General features: G+C 37.2%; 1 protein-coding gene across 1 annotated transcript in view; it reads left to right on the forward strand.

Annotated features, from left to right (window-relative positions):
- LOC104159091 (tyrosine-protein phosphatase non-receptor type 12-like) overlaps window positions 1-20310 on the forward strand; it is a gene marked incomplete at both ends in the record, with an annotated part of 59824 nt that overhangs the window by 22001 nt on the left and 17513 nt on the right. The window contains 5 exons of the mRNA XM_009696913.1: window positions 11492-11600; window positions 15190-15266; window positions 16310-16405; window positions 17452-17490; window positions 18296-18367. Of these exons, the coding sequence (XP_009695215.1) occupies window positions 11492-11600; window positions 15190-15266; window positions 16310-16405; window positions 17452-17490; window positions 18296-18367 (393 nt within the window). The remainder of the gene's footprint in view (window positions 1-11491; window positions 11601-15189; window positions 15267-16309; window positions 16406-17451; window positions 17491-18295; window positions 18368-20310) is intronic.

Here is a 20310-nt window from a genome sequence, read left to right on the forward strand (position 1 = left end):
CCCTTATATGTTCCCTGTGTATTTATTACTGAGTGGAAGTACTGATTCAGCGCTTGTCAAAAGTTTTCTTTTGTGTTTATGTCTGGAAAGGTATTAGATTGTGGTTTTTTGGAGGGAGAATAGTCGTTAAAACCTTGTGGGTGTTCTACTTGCCAATTATGAACTAACATAACTGTGTGAGCAGTAGCTGAATCTTGCCTGCTGAATACTAAGCGTTCTAAACTACCGAAAGTCTCTACAGATACTGTATTTCTACACAAGGTTCAAGCTGGCTTCTGAAAAAAAAAACACCACCAAACTTAGACTTCTGGGGAAAGATGAAACTGGCGTATTATTATTGGAATTGCTTGCATGTCCAACATCAGCATATTTAACGCAACTCATGTCATGACATAGCAGTTCAACTGTATGCTAAAAGGTGTCATGTGACTGAAAGGAACAGCACCTTTGAGTTCTAGAGATGTTTCAGTAAGGTAATTTGGACCCCAAACCAGATCTCAGTTGCAATGTTTCTTGATGGCACAAGCAGCTATGCTTTTTATCCAGAGCATTTGTCAGGTTCCAGCTTTTCAGCTTAAAGTCATTCTTGGTGGAAGTCTTACAGGGCAAGATCTCTGTTTCAGATAAATGAGCAAGACATAGCTGTTAAAAAGCCCTAATGCCTTTTTGGAAGGCAGCACATAACAGCTGTAGCAGACCTTTTTTTGAGGGCTGCAGATTTAAAAAGGCTTTAAGACTGTTCTCCTGTGCTTTTATTTATGGCAGCTTTGGTAATGGGGACCAGCAGGTAGGAAATTCTAGTTTACTTCTATTGGAATGAAAGCTCAGCATTTCCTGTTTCAGTCGTGGTCCTTTTTTTCCACCTAGTATGAATTGAAAACAAACACAGACCTCAAGGAAATGTTCCAAGTCGTGGGAAAAGAGGAAGAGTTTTGCATCTTGTGAAGGAAAAGGGAGAAGAACTTAGTGTTTTGGTTTGGCGTTTTTTTAGTGCTGAGCAGAAACAAAAGCAAAATATATTCTCCATAGAATTTAATGCATCATTGCACATACTATGAAGTGACAAGCAAGGGAATGGTAAAGACTGTGGGGAGAAGAAAGTTTTGATAGTGGTAGATTATGAAATTTCTCAGGGAGAATTGATGTGGTTAAACTAAATATTCTTCAAAGACAGAGGCTTAGCTGATACCTGTTTAGGTCCTTATGCTGATTTTTTGTATGAATTGTACCCGATCTGTATTGGCTATACAGCTCTTCCTTTGAATGTTTGTCACAGGGTGCTTTTAACTGTTTCAGGCTCTTATGTGTGTTAAGGCATGGGCACTGAAACTGAAGAGCTGTAGAGTCACAACCAACCAACCCTTTTCATGTGGCCCTGAAAAAAGCATAACTTACGTTCCTTTTAGCTGCCATACTGAGCTGGAATAAAACCTCTTGCCTTTGGGGTGTTCTTTGTGGAAAAAGTTTCAACTTGCCTTTAGATCACTTCTTCTATGCTTCCATGGGCTAGTCCTGGGGATGCTGTTACTTTGATATTTGTTGTTATTACATCATAGCTGTTGGGTTTTGACTTCTCCGAGAAACTTGAAATCTGGTATAAGGGAGGTAGGACAAGTATCGACTTTCATCGCTATTTTAGGTGAAGGGAACACTCTGTAAAAGGCTTCACTCAATTCAGATGTTGTACTGACAGTGTCAGCATCACATCCAGGATGGCAAAATTTCATTGACTTCAGAGCTGGTCTGTCTAGCTAGAGTCGACTGTTGTGTGGTCACCTTTCTTGGATGAGTGAAAGGGTGGCTCTTGAGAGGAAGTTTACTTGGACCTATAACCAGTTTGGTTTTAAACCAAACAAAAACCCACTTTCAGCATCAGAGTGGAAAGTTCATCCCGCCTGTCTCATACTTTCTCTGAGACGCTCCTGGCAAGGCTTTCCAGCAAGGCTCTGCTACGGCAGTGTTGATGTTGCAAGTTTACTTCTGCTTGCTTTTGCAGACCAAGATGAGTGATGAGGTGACCGCTTAAACTGTTCTTTACATCTTTTCATTTAAGGCTAAATCTCTGCTTAATATCAGTGATTCTACTTCTGGTTACAGTCTTACTGAGCAGCTCAAATCATTGTGACCATAACAAGACTAGACAATCTTCCTCTTGATTTTGGATGCCTTATAGCAAGACACTCTGGATTCAAGGTGTTTGTGCAGACTCTGAACCGACCTGTTACTGTGGTGTTGCTGAATTCCCCCAGTGATTTTGAAGACCGTCATGGTCAAGGGTGAGATACGTAGTTTTGTTTTGCTTACACTGTAAATGCCTGCATTGATTGCACATATAGATGACCTCTTGGAGAACAGCTACAATACATAACCTTTCCTGTTGTCCGCGACGTGTGTCTTAAACCCTCTTCTGTAGGAAGCCGCTGAAGGTGGAAAGGTTATACATATCTGTACCCTTGTTATGCGATGGTACAGTAGTTTCCTACTACAAAGGAGATATGCATGTAATGAAAGCTGGACTGAGTTTGGCAGGTTTTTTTGCAAGTTATTTATAGCCATCATATGATTAAGACCTTAAATTTCTGACTCTTAGGTTGAATCTGCATTCAGATCAATGAGGCATAAATGGGCATCGATCAGTTTCTTGAACAAATCAGCAAAACTGGTGAAATGCTGGCAGTAAAATTGTACAAGCGCTACTAATACAGTTGATATCTAACAGTGTTGTGACAAAAAGGTCTGGAGGTGGGGAAAACTGTCTTTTGCTTCCTTAGTTCAAGATGTTTTGTATTCAGTAGATTGGCATGCATAGTTACGCTGCAAGTTTTAAGAGTTTAAAAATTTTTTAGATATTAGTAATTCTTTTTCCTGTAAGAAACAATCATCATTCATTTGCCCTAAAATGAATGGTGTTAGTTGTCATGAAAAATTGCAGAAAGTTGTGTGAAGGACAACTCAAGCCTTTAGTCACTACCTTGACTTGAAAGTTCAACTACTTGTGAAAAATGAATTTGTGAGGAGATTGATACAGAAGGATTAAATATGAAGATGGCATATTTTACATGCTATAGTTAACTGAGTTTTTTGCTGTATTTCATAGAATCATAGAATGGTTTGGTTGGAAGGGACCTTAAAGACCATCTAGTTCCAACCCCCTGCCATGGGCAGGGACACGTTCCACCAGACCAGGTTACTCAAAGCTCCATCCAACCTGGCCTTGAACATTGCCAGGGATGGGTCGTCCACAGCTTCTCTGGGCAACCTCTTCCAGTCCCTCACCACCCTCATGGTGAAGAATTTCTTCCTAATATCTAATCTGTCTACGCTTTTCCAGTTTAAAGCCATTGCCCGTTGTCCTATCACTCCATGCCCTTGTAAAAAGTCCCTCCTCGGCTTTCTTGTAGGCCCATTTAGGTACTGGAAGGCTGCTCTAAGGTCTCCCTGGAGCCTTCTCTTCTCCAGGCTGAACAGCCCCAACTCTCTCAGGCTGTCCTCATAGGAGAGGTGCTCCAACCCTCTGATCATCTTCATGGCCTCCTCTGGACTCGCTCCAACAGGTCCATGTCCTTCTTGTGTTGGAGTCCCCAGAGCTGAAGGCAGTACTGTAGGGGGGATCTCACCAGGGTGGAGTAGAGAGGCAGAATCCCCTCCCTTGACCTGCCGGTCACTCTGCTGGTGATGCAGCCCAGGATACGGTTGGCTTTCTGGGCTGCCAGTGCACATTGCTGGGTCGTGTTGAGCTTCTTGTTAACCAAGACCTCCAAGTCCTTCTCCTCAGGGAGTAGCTTTCTTCAGTAACAAGCTGCTGGATTTTTTTGTGGATATGTCGATTGATTCCATTGAAACATTTCATCAACTAAAGTGTTGTAAAAACATTCTCTCAAAAATTATTTGCCATAGTTTTACTTAGGAGCATCTTCCCTTTTAATCACATAGCAAGGTAAGGTTAATAAAAGCTGTATATGTTCAAAGAAAGACTTAAAGGGAAAATCAAGATTAAATGTGATTTTTTTAAGATACTTGTGCTGTCAGCATGCAGAAAACCTCCAAAACCTGGGGCTGAAAGAATAAGAGGAAAATAGTGAATCCAGTAACTTGGAAATTATGCTTTCTAAGCAGGAGGGTTCCTTGGTTATGAGTTTTGTTTCCTTATTTGTTTTTTTTAAGTGCTTTGCTTCCTTATGCTGTTTGTGTTTCTTTTATTCGGTCTGAAAATCATCTTGTTGCAAAAAATCTGAGGCTTATTTCTGTTTTAAATTATCAAGAATTGTTTCTGAGTTGCTTTAACACTGTTAAGAAGCCTGTTATTTGTAATGTGTGCTAATTTTAAGTGCCTTTTCTCTTTTTTGCATCAAGACAAGCTTTCCAGCTTTCAACCCAAAGCAGTCAACTTTCTAATCGTGGTTTCAGACTAATAGAAATTTTAATGGTCTTCACTCATAACCTATAACTGTCACTGCTGTGTTGTCCTGCATGTTTTCACTGGATGTAGTGTGTTCATAGGAATCTCTGCAATAAATTGAGTGTGCTAAGGGAACAGTACGGTTCAGAGATAGAAAGTTATAATCCCAGTTCTTGCATGTGTAATGAGTATTTTAGAGCTTTGCAAAATATCTTGAATATATGTTAGTAACTTATTAACTAAAACTTTTTGCTTTAGTAATTTAATGTTTGGCTTTGTCTGCTTACTTAATTGCTCATCAACAGACCACAGGTCTCTTTAGTCTTCTCCATCCTTGTAAAACCAGCCCATTACTGCCAGTAGGTATGTTGCTTAGCTATTGTGCTAAACATACATTAACTGCAACTATAATTGATAGTACTGTTAATTTAGGCTGAGATTAACATGCAGGTAGTATAAAATAATTTCAGAAATGAGGGAGAGAAAGGGAGACTTTTAAAGCAATCAGCCCACATTTTGATAATATGTCTGTGTAAAGTTATCTTTAGTTATTAGCAGTGTGGGAGACATGCCTGGTTCTAACATTTTTGTTAGGGAAAATAGGGGTTTGGAAAGATGGAAAACATTGGTCTTACTCTGGCAGTACCTAATTCATGGGAGTATACGGTTAGGTTTTTTTTTTAACTGTTCCCAGTTTTAATGTGATATTGAAAAAAGTAGGATGTACTCCTTCACTGGCTCCTTTCAATACTGTCATTTGGCCTTATCTGCCTGAGGATCCACCAGCATTGTCTTCATTGACTGATGCTTCTTTATTGGATATAAATCTCCAGTTGATGCAATAACATGAATTCCCCTCTTCCCTGAGAAAAATACCAGAGTTAAGATGTTACAGAATACACTACACCATCTACTACTGAAATGATGCTGTTCTCGGTTCCCTGGGTAATTTTGGAGGGACTTTTCTTTTATGTGGTTCACAAAAGCTTCCTTGAACACAGCGGGGTTTTTAGACCCGTCGTAGTCCTGCTATGAAACATGAAAGACAGAGCTCCCAAGGGACTGTAGTTATCAGGCTTGTCTATTAATCACTTCAGCAGAGATTCCCTTGGAGCACCCACAGCTTGAGAGATAGTAGGTGAGGCTAGAAAAAAATGCTAAGGTAGTGAAAACTCCTCCTTCTTGTATCTCGTTCTTTCTATCAATTCAGCTTGCAATCTCCTTTCAGGGCTTTGTTTCAGAGACATAAGTTAAATCCAGACTGCTAGCCTGTTCTGTGCAGCTGAAGCCATCTGCAAATGTTGAGATATGGTGAAGCTTTTTCTTTTTTTTACAGAACTGGATCATTCTCCTTTCATTGTTTATGCTTGGCTAGTATTTGGGAAGGCTTTTTCCTTCCATCAGGAGGGCTAGGAATTCTTGAAAATAATTGTTGTTTGAAAGCTGACAGGAATAACTGAGGAAAGATTGACATGTCACAAGTTTATCCTGTTTTTCAGATACTCCTAAGGCAAAGTGGTGAGAGGGATACTCTCAAAAATTAGTTTCATATGTATGTACTAAGTATCAGTATGATAACTAATTTTAATTGTCAGCTTAGACTCTTTGGACATTATCTTGCACGTAGGTCTTTTCATGTTTTCATGCTGTGTTTAGTTGCAACAACAGATGAAAAGCATTTAATGTATGAATGTAAACCGTAGAGATAGTTGGCAAATTTAAATGCAAGTACAATACCTGAAATTACATTAAACTCTGCATTATTTGTGCTACTTAACAGAGGAATGAGGTAATGAGTGATATATCTATCCCATGTGGGGCAGTTCAGTGTTGATTCAGCCCAACTGGACCTGACTTCCCCAGAAACTTTGGGCTAAGCTGCACTGTGCCTGACTCTTCCCACACAGCTCTTGTTCTGGTGGAGCAAGTAAAGGTAACTCAACTCACTCTCTTAATTTATCCTTTGCTGTTGCAACCCAGAGGTGCAGAGGCACCCCTGAATCGAAATAGTCCATCCTCCAGCTGAGTTTATTAGCATCAGCTTTTCCTGGTGTTTCACAGAGCCTTCGGTGATAGGAAAGTGTTATAGGGAAATGCCAATTGGATTTGCAGGGACTTTAAGCTAAAATACTTCTGGAACCAAAGCAGTTTTAGAAAGTCAGAGCCCCATTTGAGCAGTGATATATCTGAGTCTGCGCTTGAGCTGTGTTTTGACAAAAGCATCTCTGGCACCTCTGTGTTCATGGTATTGGTACAGAATCTGAAACCTGTGTAATCTGACCATAGATAATGAGAAGATAGCTATTTTGACATTTTTTTTTGTAGTTTGGTTCACGTTGCTCCTTTAAAGGTACATTTTTCTCACCGTATAAACGTACTAGGAAATTTATTCTGACCTAGTAACGTTTATCTAAATTACTAGGATGAGAGCACAGTTGAACGTAATTCGTGCTTTTTTCTTCTCCTGCTGCTAGTAAGAACAACGCGATGTCAAGCTTATGATAGAAATAGCTGTCTTATTTCATGAAATGAGTGCTTAAAGTATTTCCTAGTATCTTCTTTTATGTTTTGATTGTTAAGGTAACTTTTATGGAAGCTTTTCTTTAATTTTCAGTTCTTTGAGTATTTCTTAATGCACTTGAGCGAATTTTACTTAACAAAGTATGTTCTTTTGTGACTAGTGTTATCTCCCAACTCTGCTGCTGTAGCTGGCCATGTAGAGCTTCCTAAGCCTGTTGCTGTTGCCTGTTGTCATATAGCAAATGAACCATGGGTGCCGTGGAGTATTCTAGCAGCTGGTGTTTGACACATATGTACTGCTCCTCAGGTATGATCAAAAAGGAGATTCAAGCAAGCATTGCTATTTTGCTAACTGATGTTTTGACCATCGGAAGTGTCAGATTAGACTTTGGAGACAATTTGAGGACTTTAAATAAGTGAAGCCCTGGTGAAATATTTATCGTGCTTTCTCTGAAAAGAAGCCCGGAAAGAAGTCACAAGAACTTTTGTATCTGAAATAAGGTTCAGGCTTTTAAAGTGAATTCTTCAAACCTCAATAGGCAGTAGAAATACTTTCTTTAATCCACAAAGAACATTTTTATAGTATTAAGCAATTACAGGCTTTCTGAAGTCTTAAACAGATGAAGTAGATGGACAGCAAAAGTCCGAGATCTGTGTTTTCTGAACTGATTGGGCTAAGTTCTTAATATGGTAGGATTCTACAAGTGGAGTTTGAAAAGCTGGTTTGTCTTTTTGTAAAAACACTAAAGTAGATTTGTAGTACAGACTGTAAAACTACTGTGGAAGTTGGAAGTATGTTTCTGAAACTCAAATTGTTTCAAAGGCTCATCTCCCCACCGTCACATGTGGTAAGTGTTTGTCACCATCCCACAAACCACTTCTGTCACACAATGAATAAGCAGAATTAAACTTGAGCTTTTCTAATGAGAATGGAACTTAAGGCCTTGTGAATGTAGTTCTTTTAAGTATGATGAATCATCAATATAGACTTTCTTTTTGACCATTTTGTTCTTAAAAGAATATGTAAATGAAGATTTTTGTGGTACCAGAATAGCGGTTCCAGTGAATATGCAAGTGTCACGGAAGCATCCACTGTTATCTGCAGAGGCACCAGGCTGGATCTTTTAATGTCCCCGCTGTTGGTGTCCGAGTAGCATCTGGGAAGCAATTTGGCAGTTTGCTGACTTAACCCAAATGAGTGCTGCTTTGTACTGTAGACAGTTGTTTATTATGAATTAGCATGAAACTGGACTGTGACGGATCTTACTGGCTATCTTGTCATTAGCTTACCACAGTCTGAACAAAATTCTTTCTTCTTCTGCCCTGTCATTACCCCCATTCTGCTATTGAGTACATTCTTCTCCTTTTGGTCACTCTAGGCTGTAACCTAGGAAGCACTGAATTTCTTGCATCCTACAGCAGGCTTTGTGTGCACATTGCAGTAGTTTTCTGCAGAAATTTTCTGTTGGGTGTAAGGAGAAATCTTCTGCTGAATCTGGCACTTTTCCATTCCTGTGGCAGTCCATTCAAAGCTCAGTTTTTAGAATTTTTCCTTGCTTTTTAGTCAATTCTTTCTCTGCCAAAGAGCGAAGTATATGCTATTCTATGTAGCAGATACTACTACAAATCATAAAGAGTACTACTTACTCTTTTTGATTGCTCTCAAGACTGTACTTCTATTACCCATGTCACAGAACAGCTGACAAGCATGCATTAAAACATGGATCCTGAAGTACTTCAGGAACAGATGTGTGTTAAAATCAACCTGTATTTCATTTCCAGTTTTTGCCTTGGAGCTGAGCTGTGCTAATCGTACTTTACAGTCTGTTTAGCAGATTGTACAGCTATTGAATCATGCAGGGGAGAAGGCTATACTGAATTCTCATAGCATCACTTTCTAGAAAATGGAAGTTGGTACTAGTCACTCCAGCCTTTTTGGCTTACAATAGGTCCAAGCTGTACCTGTGAAAGTGTTTTTTCTTGCATGCCTTTAAAATGAGCTAAAGCAAAAAGGAGCATCTTCCTAGGATGCTTTTTGGTACCTGACCTCTTTCCTATGTCACTTCCTGAACTGTATCCTTTCTCATGCAAAATAACTTCTGCTTCTAGTCATGGTTTTTAGAGGTGTTTTTTTGTCTAAGCTTCTTTCTGTCACTTTTTCTAAGCAGAGTCATGGCATTTGCCCCATAAAAATCAGTAAGATGGACAAAAAAAACCCCAAACCTCACAACCAGATTGAGATGTGGAACAATATACGAAAGCATATTAGTGGCTGTGCTTGGAAAGTGTCACTGTTTCTCTTTGCTGCCTTCCCCCCTCCCCCCTGAATTAGAGGCTTATAGCCTGTTTCAAACTATTTCTCAGTCTTGCAATTCTTAGCTGATATAGCTAAATTATGTGTATTTATTTTGCTATTTCTAGACTCCTGATTGTGTCCAGTCTTAGCACAGACAGTATTTTTTATTTTGACACAGGTAAGGGCAGTGTTGCATAGGACAATTCGTCTCCCATATGCAGTGGTATTCTTTGTTGGTACCATGTTACAAACCAGGTTTCTTTGCCTACTATGTATACAGGTTATGTTGTGAATTTGGTTTTAGTGTTGCAAAGATGAGCGTAAGCTGTGTGGATGCTTCCTATAACTCTTTAAATCTATCTTCAAGAATTGAATCTTCCTATTCTTCACTGTAGCAGTGTTTTCAGGTAATATATTTAGCACTTTGATCATTGTGTGGTCAGACATGTACTGTCCCACCTCCAAATATTTACTGTTTTTACTTCATTGACTACACTGCAAGTTTTTCAAGAGCAACACATTTTAAGAAAAAAAACAAAACAAAACACCAAACCCAACCCTTCTTGTTAGTTCTGTTACTCTTTTTAGTGTTCAGTGATTTAATCTGTGGTAAAGTCCTTGACAAAGAGAAATGAAATTGTCTGAAAACTGGTACTTCTTGATTTACCTTTTTTTTTATTTTACTTTGCTATTGGTTTTGATCTTTAAATGCCTTTCATGGATTATTAGATGCATATTATTCAACTAAATTAATGCAAAGTTTTATCCACATTTGCATATGAAATTTGCAGTTTTTCACTATATCCAGACAAATGTTATGGAAGTGCTTTTCTTTATGTAACAGGAAAGCTAAATTTTGTGTGGTTTTTCTTTTCTTTTTTTTGCTGGAAGAATTATTGGAGGACTTGAGTTGCCAATTCATTTTTCCTTTTTTTTAAAAAAAAAAAATGAAGTGTGCAGTGAGTCTCCCAAGTGTTTTAGTAGTTTTAGAATTCAAGAAGAAAACTGGCTTTCCAAGCAGATTGTCTATTTATGATGCCCTTCTGCCTGTATGTTGTTGCGTAGTCAGTGATAAACAAGATTTATATTTTTGACTAGCAACCAAACTCCCTCATTTTCCCCTTTCTCCAAAAGAAAGCAAGCCATGAACATTTTGGGTCTTCAAAGAGGCTAGTCAAACATTAAAGCTGGAGGGAGGGGAACATGAATAACTGCTATCCTACCTGTGCAGAATACCACCCAATGGAGACACTAAACTTCTTTGAAGCTATGTTGTTCTTCATCATCTTACATATGACCACCATGTCGCTATCAGTAGTGTGGCTGGTTTTGCAACCACCTAACTTTAGCTGGAAACCAGAGTTAACTTTCTTTGTTCTTCAGGTTCCTTTTTAAATCTGGATGTCCACACAATCTAAAATAACAAGCACTGCTGGCTCCTCTTGTATTTGTTTTTCTTTCCAAAGAGAATTTATACTCATTTCTTCCTCCTCAGTTTTGAGGTTGGAAAGGCCTAATTTGAGTGGGATGATAAAAACTGTATTGCTCTTGTTATTTCCTAGGTTGCTGAAAGGCATGGGCTGGATTTTATTATTAGAGGTTTTGATTGTTTTGGATTTCTAGGATTTGAAATAGATGGAGAGGGAAAAAAATGACATTGTTGTGAATACAGCAAACATCCTGTCAGTTGTCTTAATTGCAAATGCCTTGTACCTGAGAGTCAGGCACCTCTTTCCTCTGGGTGAGCTTGAAATTCAACAGGAGTTGGACACTAGAAGTTGAGGCCTGTTAAAAGTGAGATTTTGCTGCTTGTTCCATTGTCAGTGTTGGAAGCCATGTGCTTCAGAGAAAAGTACAAGCTGCTGACAGCTGTTCTTGAGGCAGCTGGCTCTGTGCTCGTCCTCTAGGTATTCTGAGCAATAACATATTTTTCTGTTTCTCACAGGTATTCTTAATGCAGTTGTTACTCCCTAACCAGGGCGGTGTATTTCCTAAATAAAAATATAACCGTATTCCATACTGGTGCTGTAGTGGCTTTTCCAAAGTTCCGTGTGTCATGATGTATAGAGCTGGCTTCAACTGCGTTGTAAACAGCTGATGAGCTACAAGTACTGCATAATTAGATTTTTAAACTTCAGCATAATGAATATTGTAAAGGAGAGAAGGAGTTTTTTTGAGTGATCTTCTTATACGTCATCAGTGAAGCTAATACCTTGTGATGTTTCTGTTATCTTGAGACTTGAAAATATATGTTATACATAAATGTTTTATTTCAGAGGTTAAGAAGATTATCAACAAAATACAGAACAGAGAAGATCTACCCAACAGCCACTGGAGAAAAAGAAGAAAATGTTAAAAAGAATAGATACAAGGATATATTGCCGTGTAAGTCTGATTTATGTGTTAATAGAAGACAAAGGAAAGTGCTTGTTATTCTTAACATATGTTGAATTTTACTATTTAGCTATTAGTGAAAGGCAAAATTGGAGATAACTTGCTGAAAGGTAACTTTTTATGAAATTTTTATTTTTAACTTGGAAGGCAAAGTAAGGAGAGCTATCACCTGAAGATAAAGTGTGTGCTAGGTCCCAAGCCATATCAAACTGTCACTTTCATTTTAGCTCAGAATAGTCTAGAACTTTACTAGGTGCTTAACTGTGTTTTTTCCTTAGGACCATGTTATTCCTGGTAGGAAACAAACAAATGTCAGCATAAACTCTAGATGAAATTTTAAGGAGCCTTAGGGAACCTGGTTTTGTGATTTGAAGTAAAATAGATCTTTTTTTCTTGTTTGTATCTTGCAAACAGTGTCAGAGAACTTTCAGTGCTGGATTATCTTCAGTTTCTATTTTGCTAGAGCCCAGATGAAACACAGAAAAGAGTCAGAGTAAAACTCAAATTTTAAAACCACCGATGTGTGGATATAACAGATCAGTGATCTGTAATGACAAGACTACATGTTACAAGCTCACTTTGTGTAGCTTGTGAGGCCATGTATTTCAGAAGCTCTTACTGTGCTTCTCAATATGAACAGCTGACTGTGAGGTCAAAGGATAGTCTTCTGACAAATGCCGTTTTTCATTTCCCAGAAGATTAGCAACAGATACACTTTACTCTCCTTAGCTTTTTGAGAAGTGTTAGGAAGTTTATAACCAATCTGAAGTTGGAAATGGTCTTAAGCATCATTAGCTTTCATTTTGAAAATGTATTCTAGTAATAAACTGCAGTGAATTGCAGCGTATTTCAGGTTGTTGTATACCTGTCTGCTCTGTTTTTCTAGTGATGGAATTTTTACTGTTTATCAGTGCTTGGAGCACCACTTCCAACAAAAAATTTGCCTTAAAGCCACAAGCACTAGATTGTTTAACGAGGTGGGCATAGTGCTTGCTGCTGCACTGAGAAGGAAAGACTCATGCGTTCATATTTTGCTGGAGGATATATGTGTGACATACATTACATGTTAGAGTAGTGTGGTACTAAGCTCAACTGCAGCAAAATAGTTAAATATCATTGGGGTTTTTGTGCTTGTTTTGGTTTTTTTTAGTTGGGAGGAAACATGTTTAATGGATGGAGTGAAAAAGAGAGGGAAAGTTGTTATTGTCATCTTAATAATAAGAGTTGTTATACTCCTTCTTCTGTGCTGGCATTTTGGTAGATCATGAGCAATATAGCAAAATCTTGGTAGCATCTAGTCTGAATCAATGAGACACTTAATAGATACTACAGTAGTGAATGGCTGCCACTAGAGTAGTAGATGTGCTTTTCTTCCATCTACAGAAAAATAAAAACTGAGTCACTGGGGTCTGAAAGGGTACATGGATCACAATGGGGGAAATGAGCAAACCTCAAAGCTGACATTGAGGAAAATTGAAGGTATATTTTTAGTTAAAGCAAAAATATCTTCAAACATCCAAAGGTTCCAGCAATAAAGTGGTGGGAGACTAGCTTGACAGAAATGAAAACCAGGAGATGTTTTGGAGGAGGAAGGGGATGATACTTTGCCTATCTTTTATAAGTTCAGAAAAGAGCTACGTTTGTAAATTAATTGGAGATTAGTGCTGCGTTTATCAGAAATTGTTACTGCTACCAGAGAAATCGGTATCTCAATACTAACTCAATACTGGCTTCAGAGTAAAAGATGTGTGCATGGTCACATTACAGTTTACTAAGCCATCCTAAATGATAGTTAAATGAAACATGGTGCTCACTGGTTAACTGAAGACACAGATTAGTAATTGTGAACTGAGCCTTTAAGCTATATATAAATATCTAAGCACTTAAATCTTCTGAAGCTGGCACCTGTAACGGAATTTTTCTTGGAGAATTCTATTCCAGACCTAAAACTCTGAAAGAGCTGAGCTATGGCAGATACAGGCAGGCTGGAAACGTTGACATTTGGAAACTGCTCTAGAATTTTGGATCTACTGTGCTGGGAAGATAGGAGCCCTCATTAGCCTACCACTTCAATTAGTCCAATCTGCCATTTAAAAGCAGTTTTTAGTATTAAGTCTGTGACACCATTGCATGTTTGTAAAGCGTTCTTACTTTTATATTAGTTTGAGAGAGTAATATGTTTTAAGGGTTTATCTAGGCCTTTATGTGAGAGTGTGTTGTCTTTAGATCTGTGATCTAAATGTCTTGTGATCCTCACTTGTGCTTTTTTTAGGAAGCATTACATGGTAACACAAATGTTTTTTGCATGTTATCAGGGCTCTGGCAGAAAATTTCACCATGCTGAGAGCAAGTATCTTGGAAGCTTTTTGGAAGAGCTTTCTATATAGAAATAACTCTTAGCATGTACTTCTCGTGGGCATGGTTCCCTGTTTTATTACCAGTGATGTTTTGACAAAAAAACCCCCAACCAACTCTATTTCCTCTCTTTAAATAGACTCGTTCTTTATGTTTTTTCTTGAATTTAGCTCTAATGAAAATTTTAGCAGTTGTTCTGTGACTGAGGAGTTGACCCTGGGAGCAGAAAGTAACAAATTACTCGAGCAGATGCTGTTTCTGCACATACTTCTGTTGCCCAGTTCAAAGAGAATTCTTTTTGATCTGGATTTCCAAATAAAGCAACTGCTATTATAGAGATAGTTTGAATGATTTTTATGTGATAGCTAGGAAGTGTTGGTATCAACAAGAGCTGGAAGGACTGGCGAACCTGCTAACGACCTGCCCTCCTTCTTAGAATCATCAAGTTGTTTCTGTATTAAAAGATGCATTTAACTTTTTTTCAGTGCCAAAAAGAATTCCAAGATGTTTAGTTTATTCTGTCAACAAGTGCGAAGGGCTATCTTTGACTGCTGAGGATTTTGGTCTCGAAAGATCTGCTATTTTTATGAGAAGCTTTTCCCGAGACAGTAATGCTTGAGGCAGAAACTGGAAATAAAACCCCCAAAATGAAGGAATCTGCTGCTTCTGGTTCAGAAGTGCCCCAGCAAAGTGCCTAGCCCAGCGTTTGAGGATAGAAGTCAGTCTGTCCTCAGCAATAAACTCCAGTGCATGTTTCATGTTGTTAATACTTCATGGAGTCCTTCTTGGCAGAGACTTTTAAGACCTGCCAGCTGCTTTAACTACGCACTGGTGGTTTATTCTTTCTGCTTCCTGTAAATGTGCCTTTAATTCTGACCATAATGATCTGTGTTAATATTGTGAGACTACAATTTTGATTACTTCCGAGCAACTGAATTTTGCCTCTTTGTAATGAATTGCTCTTGGAATTCCAGGAGTTGGTACTCTGTAAACTTGAGCATCAGAAGCACATAGCAGTAGGAGCTACTCTGCTTACCCCTACTTGAGTTGGTTTACCCATAAATTAAATGGACTGACTTGCTTGTGTGACTTATCTTTGAGAAACATTCTTTAATACTTAATTTCTTCTATACATATAATATGTAGTATGTATATTTACTGTTACATACTGATATACATGTGCTGTAATTCTTGGGTTTTTTTAAAAAAAAATTTCTTCTTTTAGTTGATCATAGCCGGGTTAAACTGACCTTAAAAACTCCCTCACAAGATTCAGACTACATCAATGCAAATTTTATTAAGGTATGTATTACCATCTTAACAGTTCTTAAATTCTTTTTAAGCTTTTATTCCATATCAATGCAGTTTTAATGTTATAGTCTGAGGTAAGAATTTAAAGCAGTGAGGGAAGATTCTTATTTTATTATGGCTTGAATAAATTTGCAAACATGATGCCTTTTATAAAGCAATTTTTAAAGTTTTATTATTACTCTAAGTGTAAGTATAATATAAAATACTTCATTTTGAAGTGACAGGCAACCAAATTGGAACTTTATACCATCGGAAAATTCAGATATGATTGTTTTTACAGTTGATAGTGTTAAAAATACTAGACTTCAAGAGAGGCTGGTTTTAGGGGTCATAAATGAGGCATTTGACAAATTTGGTATGTTAATATGTACTTCTTGCTGTTCATGGTGGAATTGTGGCAATGCAATTATATCTAATATTCTTAAAGAGAAGCCAGAGTTTGGCTAAAAGCCTGTTACACTTTTGTTTCAAAGTGTGAATATCTTGGGCTTTCCTTGAAGCAGCATCAGAATAAGGCTACTACACAGTAATGCTTATTCAGAAACAAGTGTTCCTAGAAATCTCACTTCTTGAATGTTTAGCATGAAAAACTGAATGTAAATGTCTTCAAACTTTATATAAAACAAATTTTTAAATTTTGGATTTTTGAAATGTGTTGTTACTGGGAAGGGGGAGCTTAAATTTGTTCAAGGAGATGCTTTTTAGCAGAAAGATTTTCAAATTTTCATCATTAAATGTTTGAATAACAAAGAAAATGTGGACTTAAAGGGACTCTTCAGAATCTGAACATACAGAAACTTACTATTTTCTGTTACAGTTTCTGGCAGCACAGTAGCTGTTATAATCTTGGGCACCCTTGAAATCACCAGCAAAATTCCCGTGAATGTAAATGGGACTCGTATTTCATATTCACCCTTCCTGTTGTATCAAAAAAGAGAGATTCTAACTTTATATGATTATAACCTAAAGCCTTTTTTATTCAGTGCAAATGAATTTTCTTTATAAACATTAATGATTCCTTTGTGCAATCCTAGGGAGTACATGGGCCAAAAGCATATGTTGCTACCCAGGGACCATTAGCAAATACAGTAATAGACTTCTGGAGGATGATATGGGAATACAATGTTGCCGTAAGTACCTGCTTAAAAACCAAAATTGGGTATTACCTTGTTTCACGGCACAGTGATTGTGTATCTTCTGCCTGAGCTCGTGGTTATTATAAAAAATGTTGATAGTGATTTAGTCCATTTACTTCTAAAATCTTGGTTTTGTAGTTTAAATAGCATTCTATATATAATTAATATTATTTATAAATTTAATAATGTGAATTCGAAGTAATAATTTTGTTGAATGAAAATGAAATCACACACGTTTATGAAGCGTGCTTGGTTACATCTGTCCCGTAGGAGACCTTACAACTCTGACTTAATGTGGACTGACAAAATCAGATACAGGAGCAGCATGTAAAATAACAACAAAAAAAAAAAGCCTACCTATCTATTTATGCAAATTTTGGGTTACTTACTGGTTTATGTATTATACATCTGTTTAAACAGCTATTGTCAGGAGTTAATTTTTAAGTACTGTTAAAATTGGATATGCTCGACAAATTATTTCTGAAAATTATTTTTTTGTTTGTTTTATCAGACGCTTAAATCATGTTTACTTTTTGTAACAAATAGCTTACTGGTTGGTGCATTTTTATTGTGCTATTCATATTAATATATCTGAAGTAGCTTCACCTAAGAAATCTGATTCTTGTTTTCTAAATAGATTTTTGCACCTATTTTAAGCAGTCTATGTCATCTTAAGCAAATCTAGCTATGTTTTTTCCAGTTGACAAACGGTTCTATATTTTTATGATTAAGTTTAGACTTTACAGTCAGACTGAATAAATAAATAAGGTATTTATACAGGATTACAGTGAATTCAAATTAAGTAGCCTTAAAATCTTGTATTAATGTTGTAGATTATTTTGTGCAGGATAAAACTTGGATACTTTTTTGAATTAAAAGAGCATGCATCTGCAAATAGGAAAATAATATTAATTAGTCTCTTCAGTAGTAACAAATTAAGGCGTATCAGTATCTACCCAAATAGAACCAAACAGTAAAGTGTTGGTGAATTTACTTGACCTAAAACCAGCTAATGTTGAGTATCTTTTTTTTCTTTTCAGATAATTGTTATGGCCTGTCGAGAATTTGAAATGGGAAGGGTATGTATACTAAATACAAAACTAAATGAGCATTGCCTATGTGAGGCAATATGCCAATACCTTTGAAGCTTCATATGCCAAATCCATAACCAGAAAAATAATCTGCCAGATTAAATGAGAATGCCTATCCTTATATTTGTATGCATAGAAAATAGTGAATGAGGCTGCTTTTCTTTGTTCCATTTATAGTGGTATGTTATTATTTAGGTGTCATCTCAGTGGAGTATATGTGTTTGTATACAGAACTGTACCAATGGTCTGTTTCTGGTCATGTCGCTATGGAAAAAAAAAATCTTGCTCTTCGTGGGATGTAGGCCAGCTATCAAAATCCTGAGTCCTTCAGAATTTTCTGTCAATTGATACAGCTGCAAAAACGACCGATCTTTTAAATGTCTCTGCTATATTCTTATGACCTGAAAAGGAAAAAAAAAAAAACAGTAGTCCAGAATTGTGAACTCCAAACTTTCACAAAAACTAAATTAACTCTCATCGCTTCCCTCTCTGTGATGCGTGCTTGTGCATATGTAGGTAGTCATGAAGTTCACGTCTTAATTTCAAAGTGTCTTTTGGCTGTATTTATTGATCATCTGGGGTTTTTGGTTTTGTTTTTCTTTCGGTATCCAAAACAAAAGACATCTTACTTTCTTAGTAGTCCAGTCAAGGCACCAGTAGGCAGATGTTAAGGAAAAGCACCGAGACAGACAGACAATAAGGCATTTGAGAATATCATTCTGTCTGCTCTGCTTCTGTTAATCATCACCTTTCAGTACTACACAAACTAAATTAGGATTCTTTGCTTTAACAGAAAAAATGTGAACGTTACTGGCCTCTATATGGAGAAGCAGCTGTAACTTTTGGACCATTTCGTGTTTCTTGTGTAAGTATAAAACTTTATAAATTTATTTAATGCTTTTGTAACTTAAAATAACTGTTCAACAAAGAATACTACAAAACAAATGCTTTTTTAATTGTTCAGTACCAAATTTTACACAAAGACTCTCCATTAATTGTGAGGTTTTCATGGTGTGGGTGAGAATATGGTATGTGGGAGCATAGCCGCCAAAATCAATATGAACAGCATTTCTTAGGTGTGGTATAGTATCCGCTTGCCTTTGTACACACCTGTTTATGTATCTTTATTCCTTCCTGCTTTAAACACATTTGTGGCCTGTTTGTCCAGCTTCTACCTCTTAGAGTTGTGATTGTGTAGCCTTCACTTCTAGATGATGCCAAGGGCTGTCCAGCCTATCACATTGTGTTCAGTGATGGCCTAATTACTTGAGGGAAGAGAATAGAAAGTAAGCCGTGTGTAGGATGATCCTTCTCCTTGTACTTGTTGGCAGCTTCTAGCGATGGACTTGTAGGACTTCCTTAATTGGGTGTTGCCCCTGAATTATCAATATTTCTGTAATGCAGTAGGTGATTAATTTGACAAATTTTTTTCAGTTTGGGTTTTGGTTTTTGTCACTTATCCTTTGACATTTCGTCATTGTGTTGTTGGCAGAAAACTTCCCCATGTCTTTATTTTTAATCTTGCCATCTGGTAGTTCAATCAGATTCTGTTATGTTCTATTAGTTACAATTAGGATATGAATGAAACCTGGCATTAAAGTGTTAAGTATAACTGTCGTCAGTATAAATGATTTTGCTGTGAACTTTTTACACTGGAGTTCATGATTGACCATAGCTATTCACTTATTCTAAAACAGTGGAGTTGATCCATTCCAAATTGATCTCAAAACTGATATTTTTCTTTTTTCATCTCCTTCACTCAGAATTACATGGGTTTGGACATGAGTTGCTGCTATTTTCTAGCTGTAGTGCTTTAAGGTGTTCAGAAAGAGCTAGCATGCCAGTTTAGTGAGCTATTCTTAATCCTACTTTGAAATAGTCTAGAGTTAAGTACACTTCGAGTTCATCTTGTCAGGAAAGCCTATACTTACATATTTTAGTCTATAAAGTTTCTGATTAGCTTTTTCCTACCTTAAATTGATTTAAAAACTGGCTTGTGGGTTTATTTTTTTCATGGATTTTCCTTCTCCTGCCCCGTACCTAGTGGGTGATGGTCACATACCTGGCAAGTATTTGTGAAAAGGGATTGTGTGTATGTTGTAATTGAATTCTGAGCTACAGCTGAGAATGTATTACCTTTGGGTACAGTTGTCTACATGGGCTCCATTGCTGCTAGCTGTGCACTATCTCCTTTAAACCTGCGAGGTGTTGCAGTTGTTTTCTTGATGGAAAATCGTAAATTCCCAGTAACAGATAGGAATGCATTAAAGTGTATATGCAGTCTCCTAAATTCACTGTGGGAAGCTGTAATTCTAAGTATTTAAAGGCATCTTCAAATTGTGGTATTCCTGATATTTTAAGTGCAGTAGTATTGTTTCGTTTCTACAATATAAACTTTTCTGAATGTTCTGAAGGCAGATTTGAAAATTTTGGGAGCCTAGAAGCTATATTTTTTGGCCACAACCAAGATAATTACAATGATCCATTCAGATGCACCCTTAATTAAAAATAGCAGAAGGGGAAAAAAGGAAAGGAGATGTCACAGCTAGAGTGATAAGAGTCTGAAGTTTATACAGCAGAAGCATTATAGAAGGATGGCTGTGGGAGGCAATCCGTAAATTAAATGTATAAAGAAATAAAGCAAAAGAAGTACTTTGAAATACTCGTACAAGGTTATTGATGGTTTCAGGGGCAGGCTAGACATTGGTTTGAAAACTCACATTTTTATTTTAAGTAAAAGTAACAGCTTTCACAGATATCTTGTGTAGCAAGCTAAGTTGCTGCTGTTCTCAAATCAATGCTTTGATT

This window comes from Cariama cristata, unplaced genomic scaffold (genome assembly GCF_000690535.1).
Source record: "Cariama cristata isolate BGI_N322 unplaced genomic scaffold, ASM69053v1 scaffold12340, whole genome shotgun sequence".
Classification (NCBI taxonomy): Eukaryota; Metazoa; Chordata; class Aves; order Cariamiformes; family Cariamidae; genus Cariama; species Cariama cristata.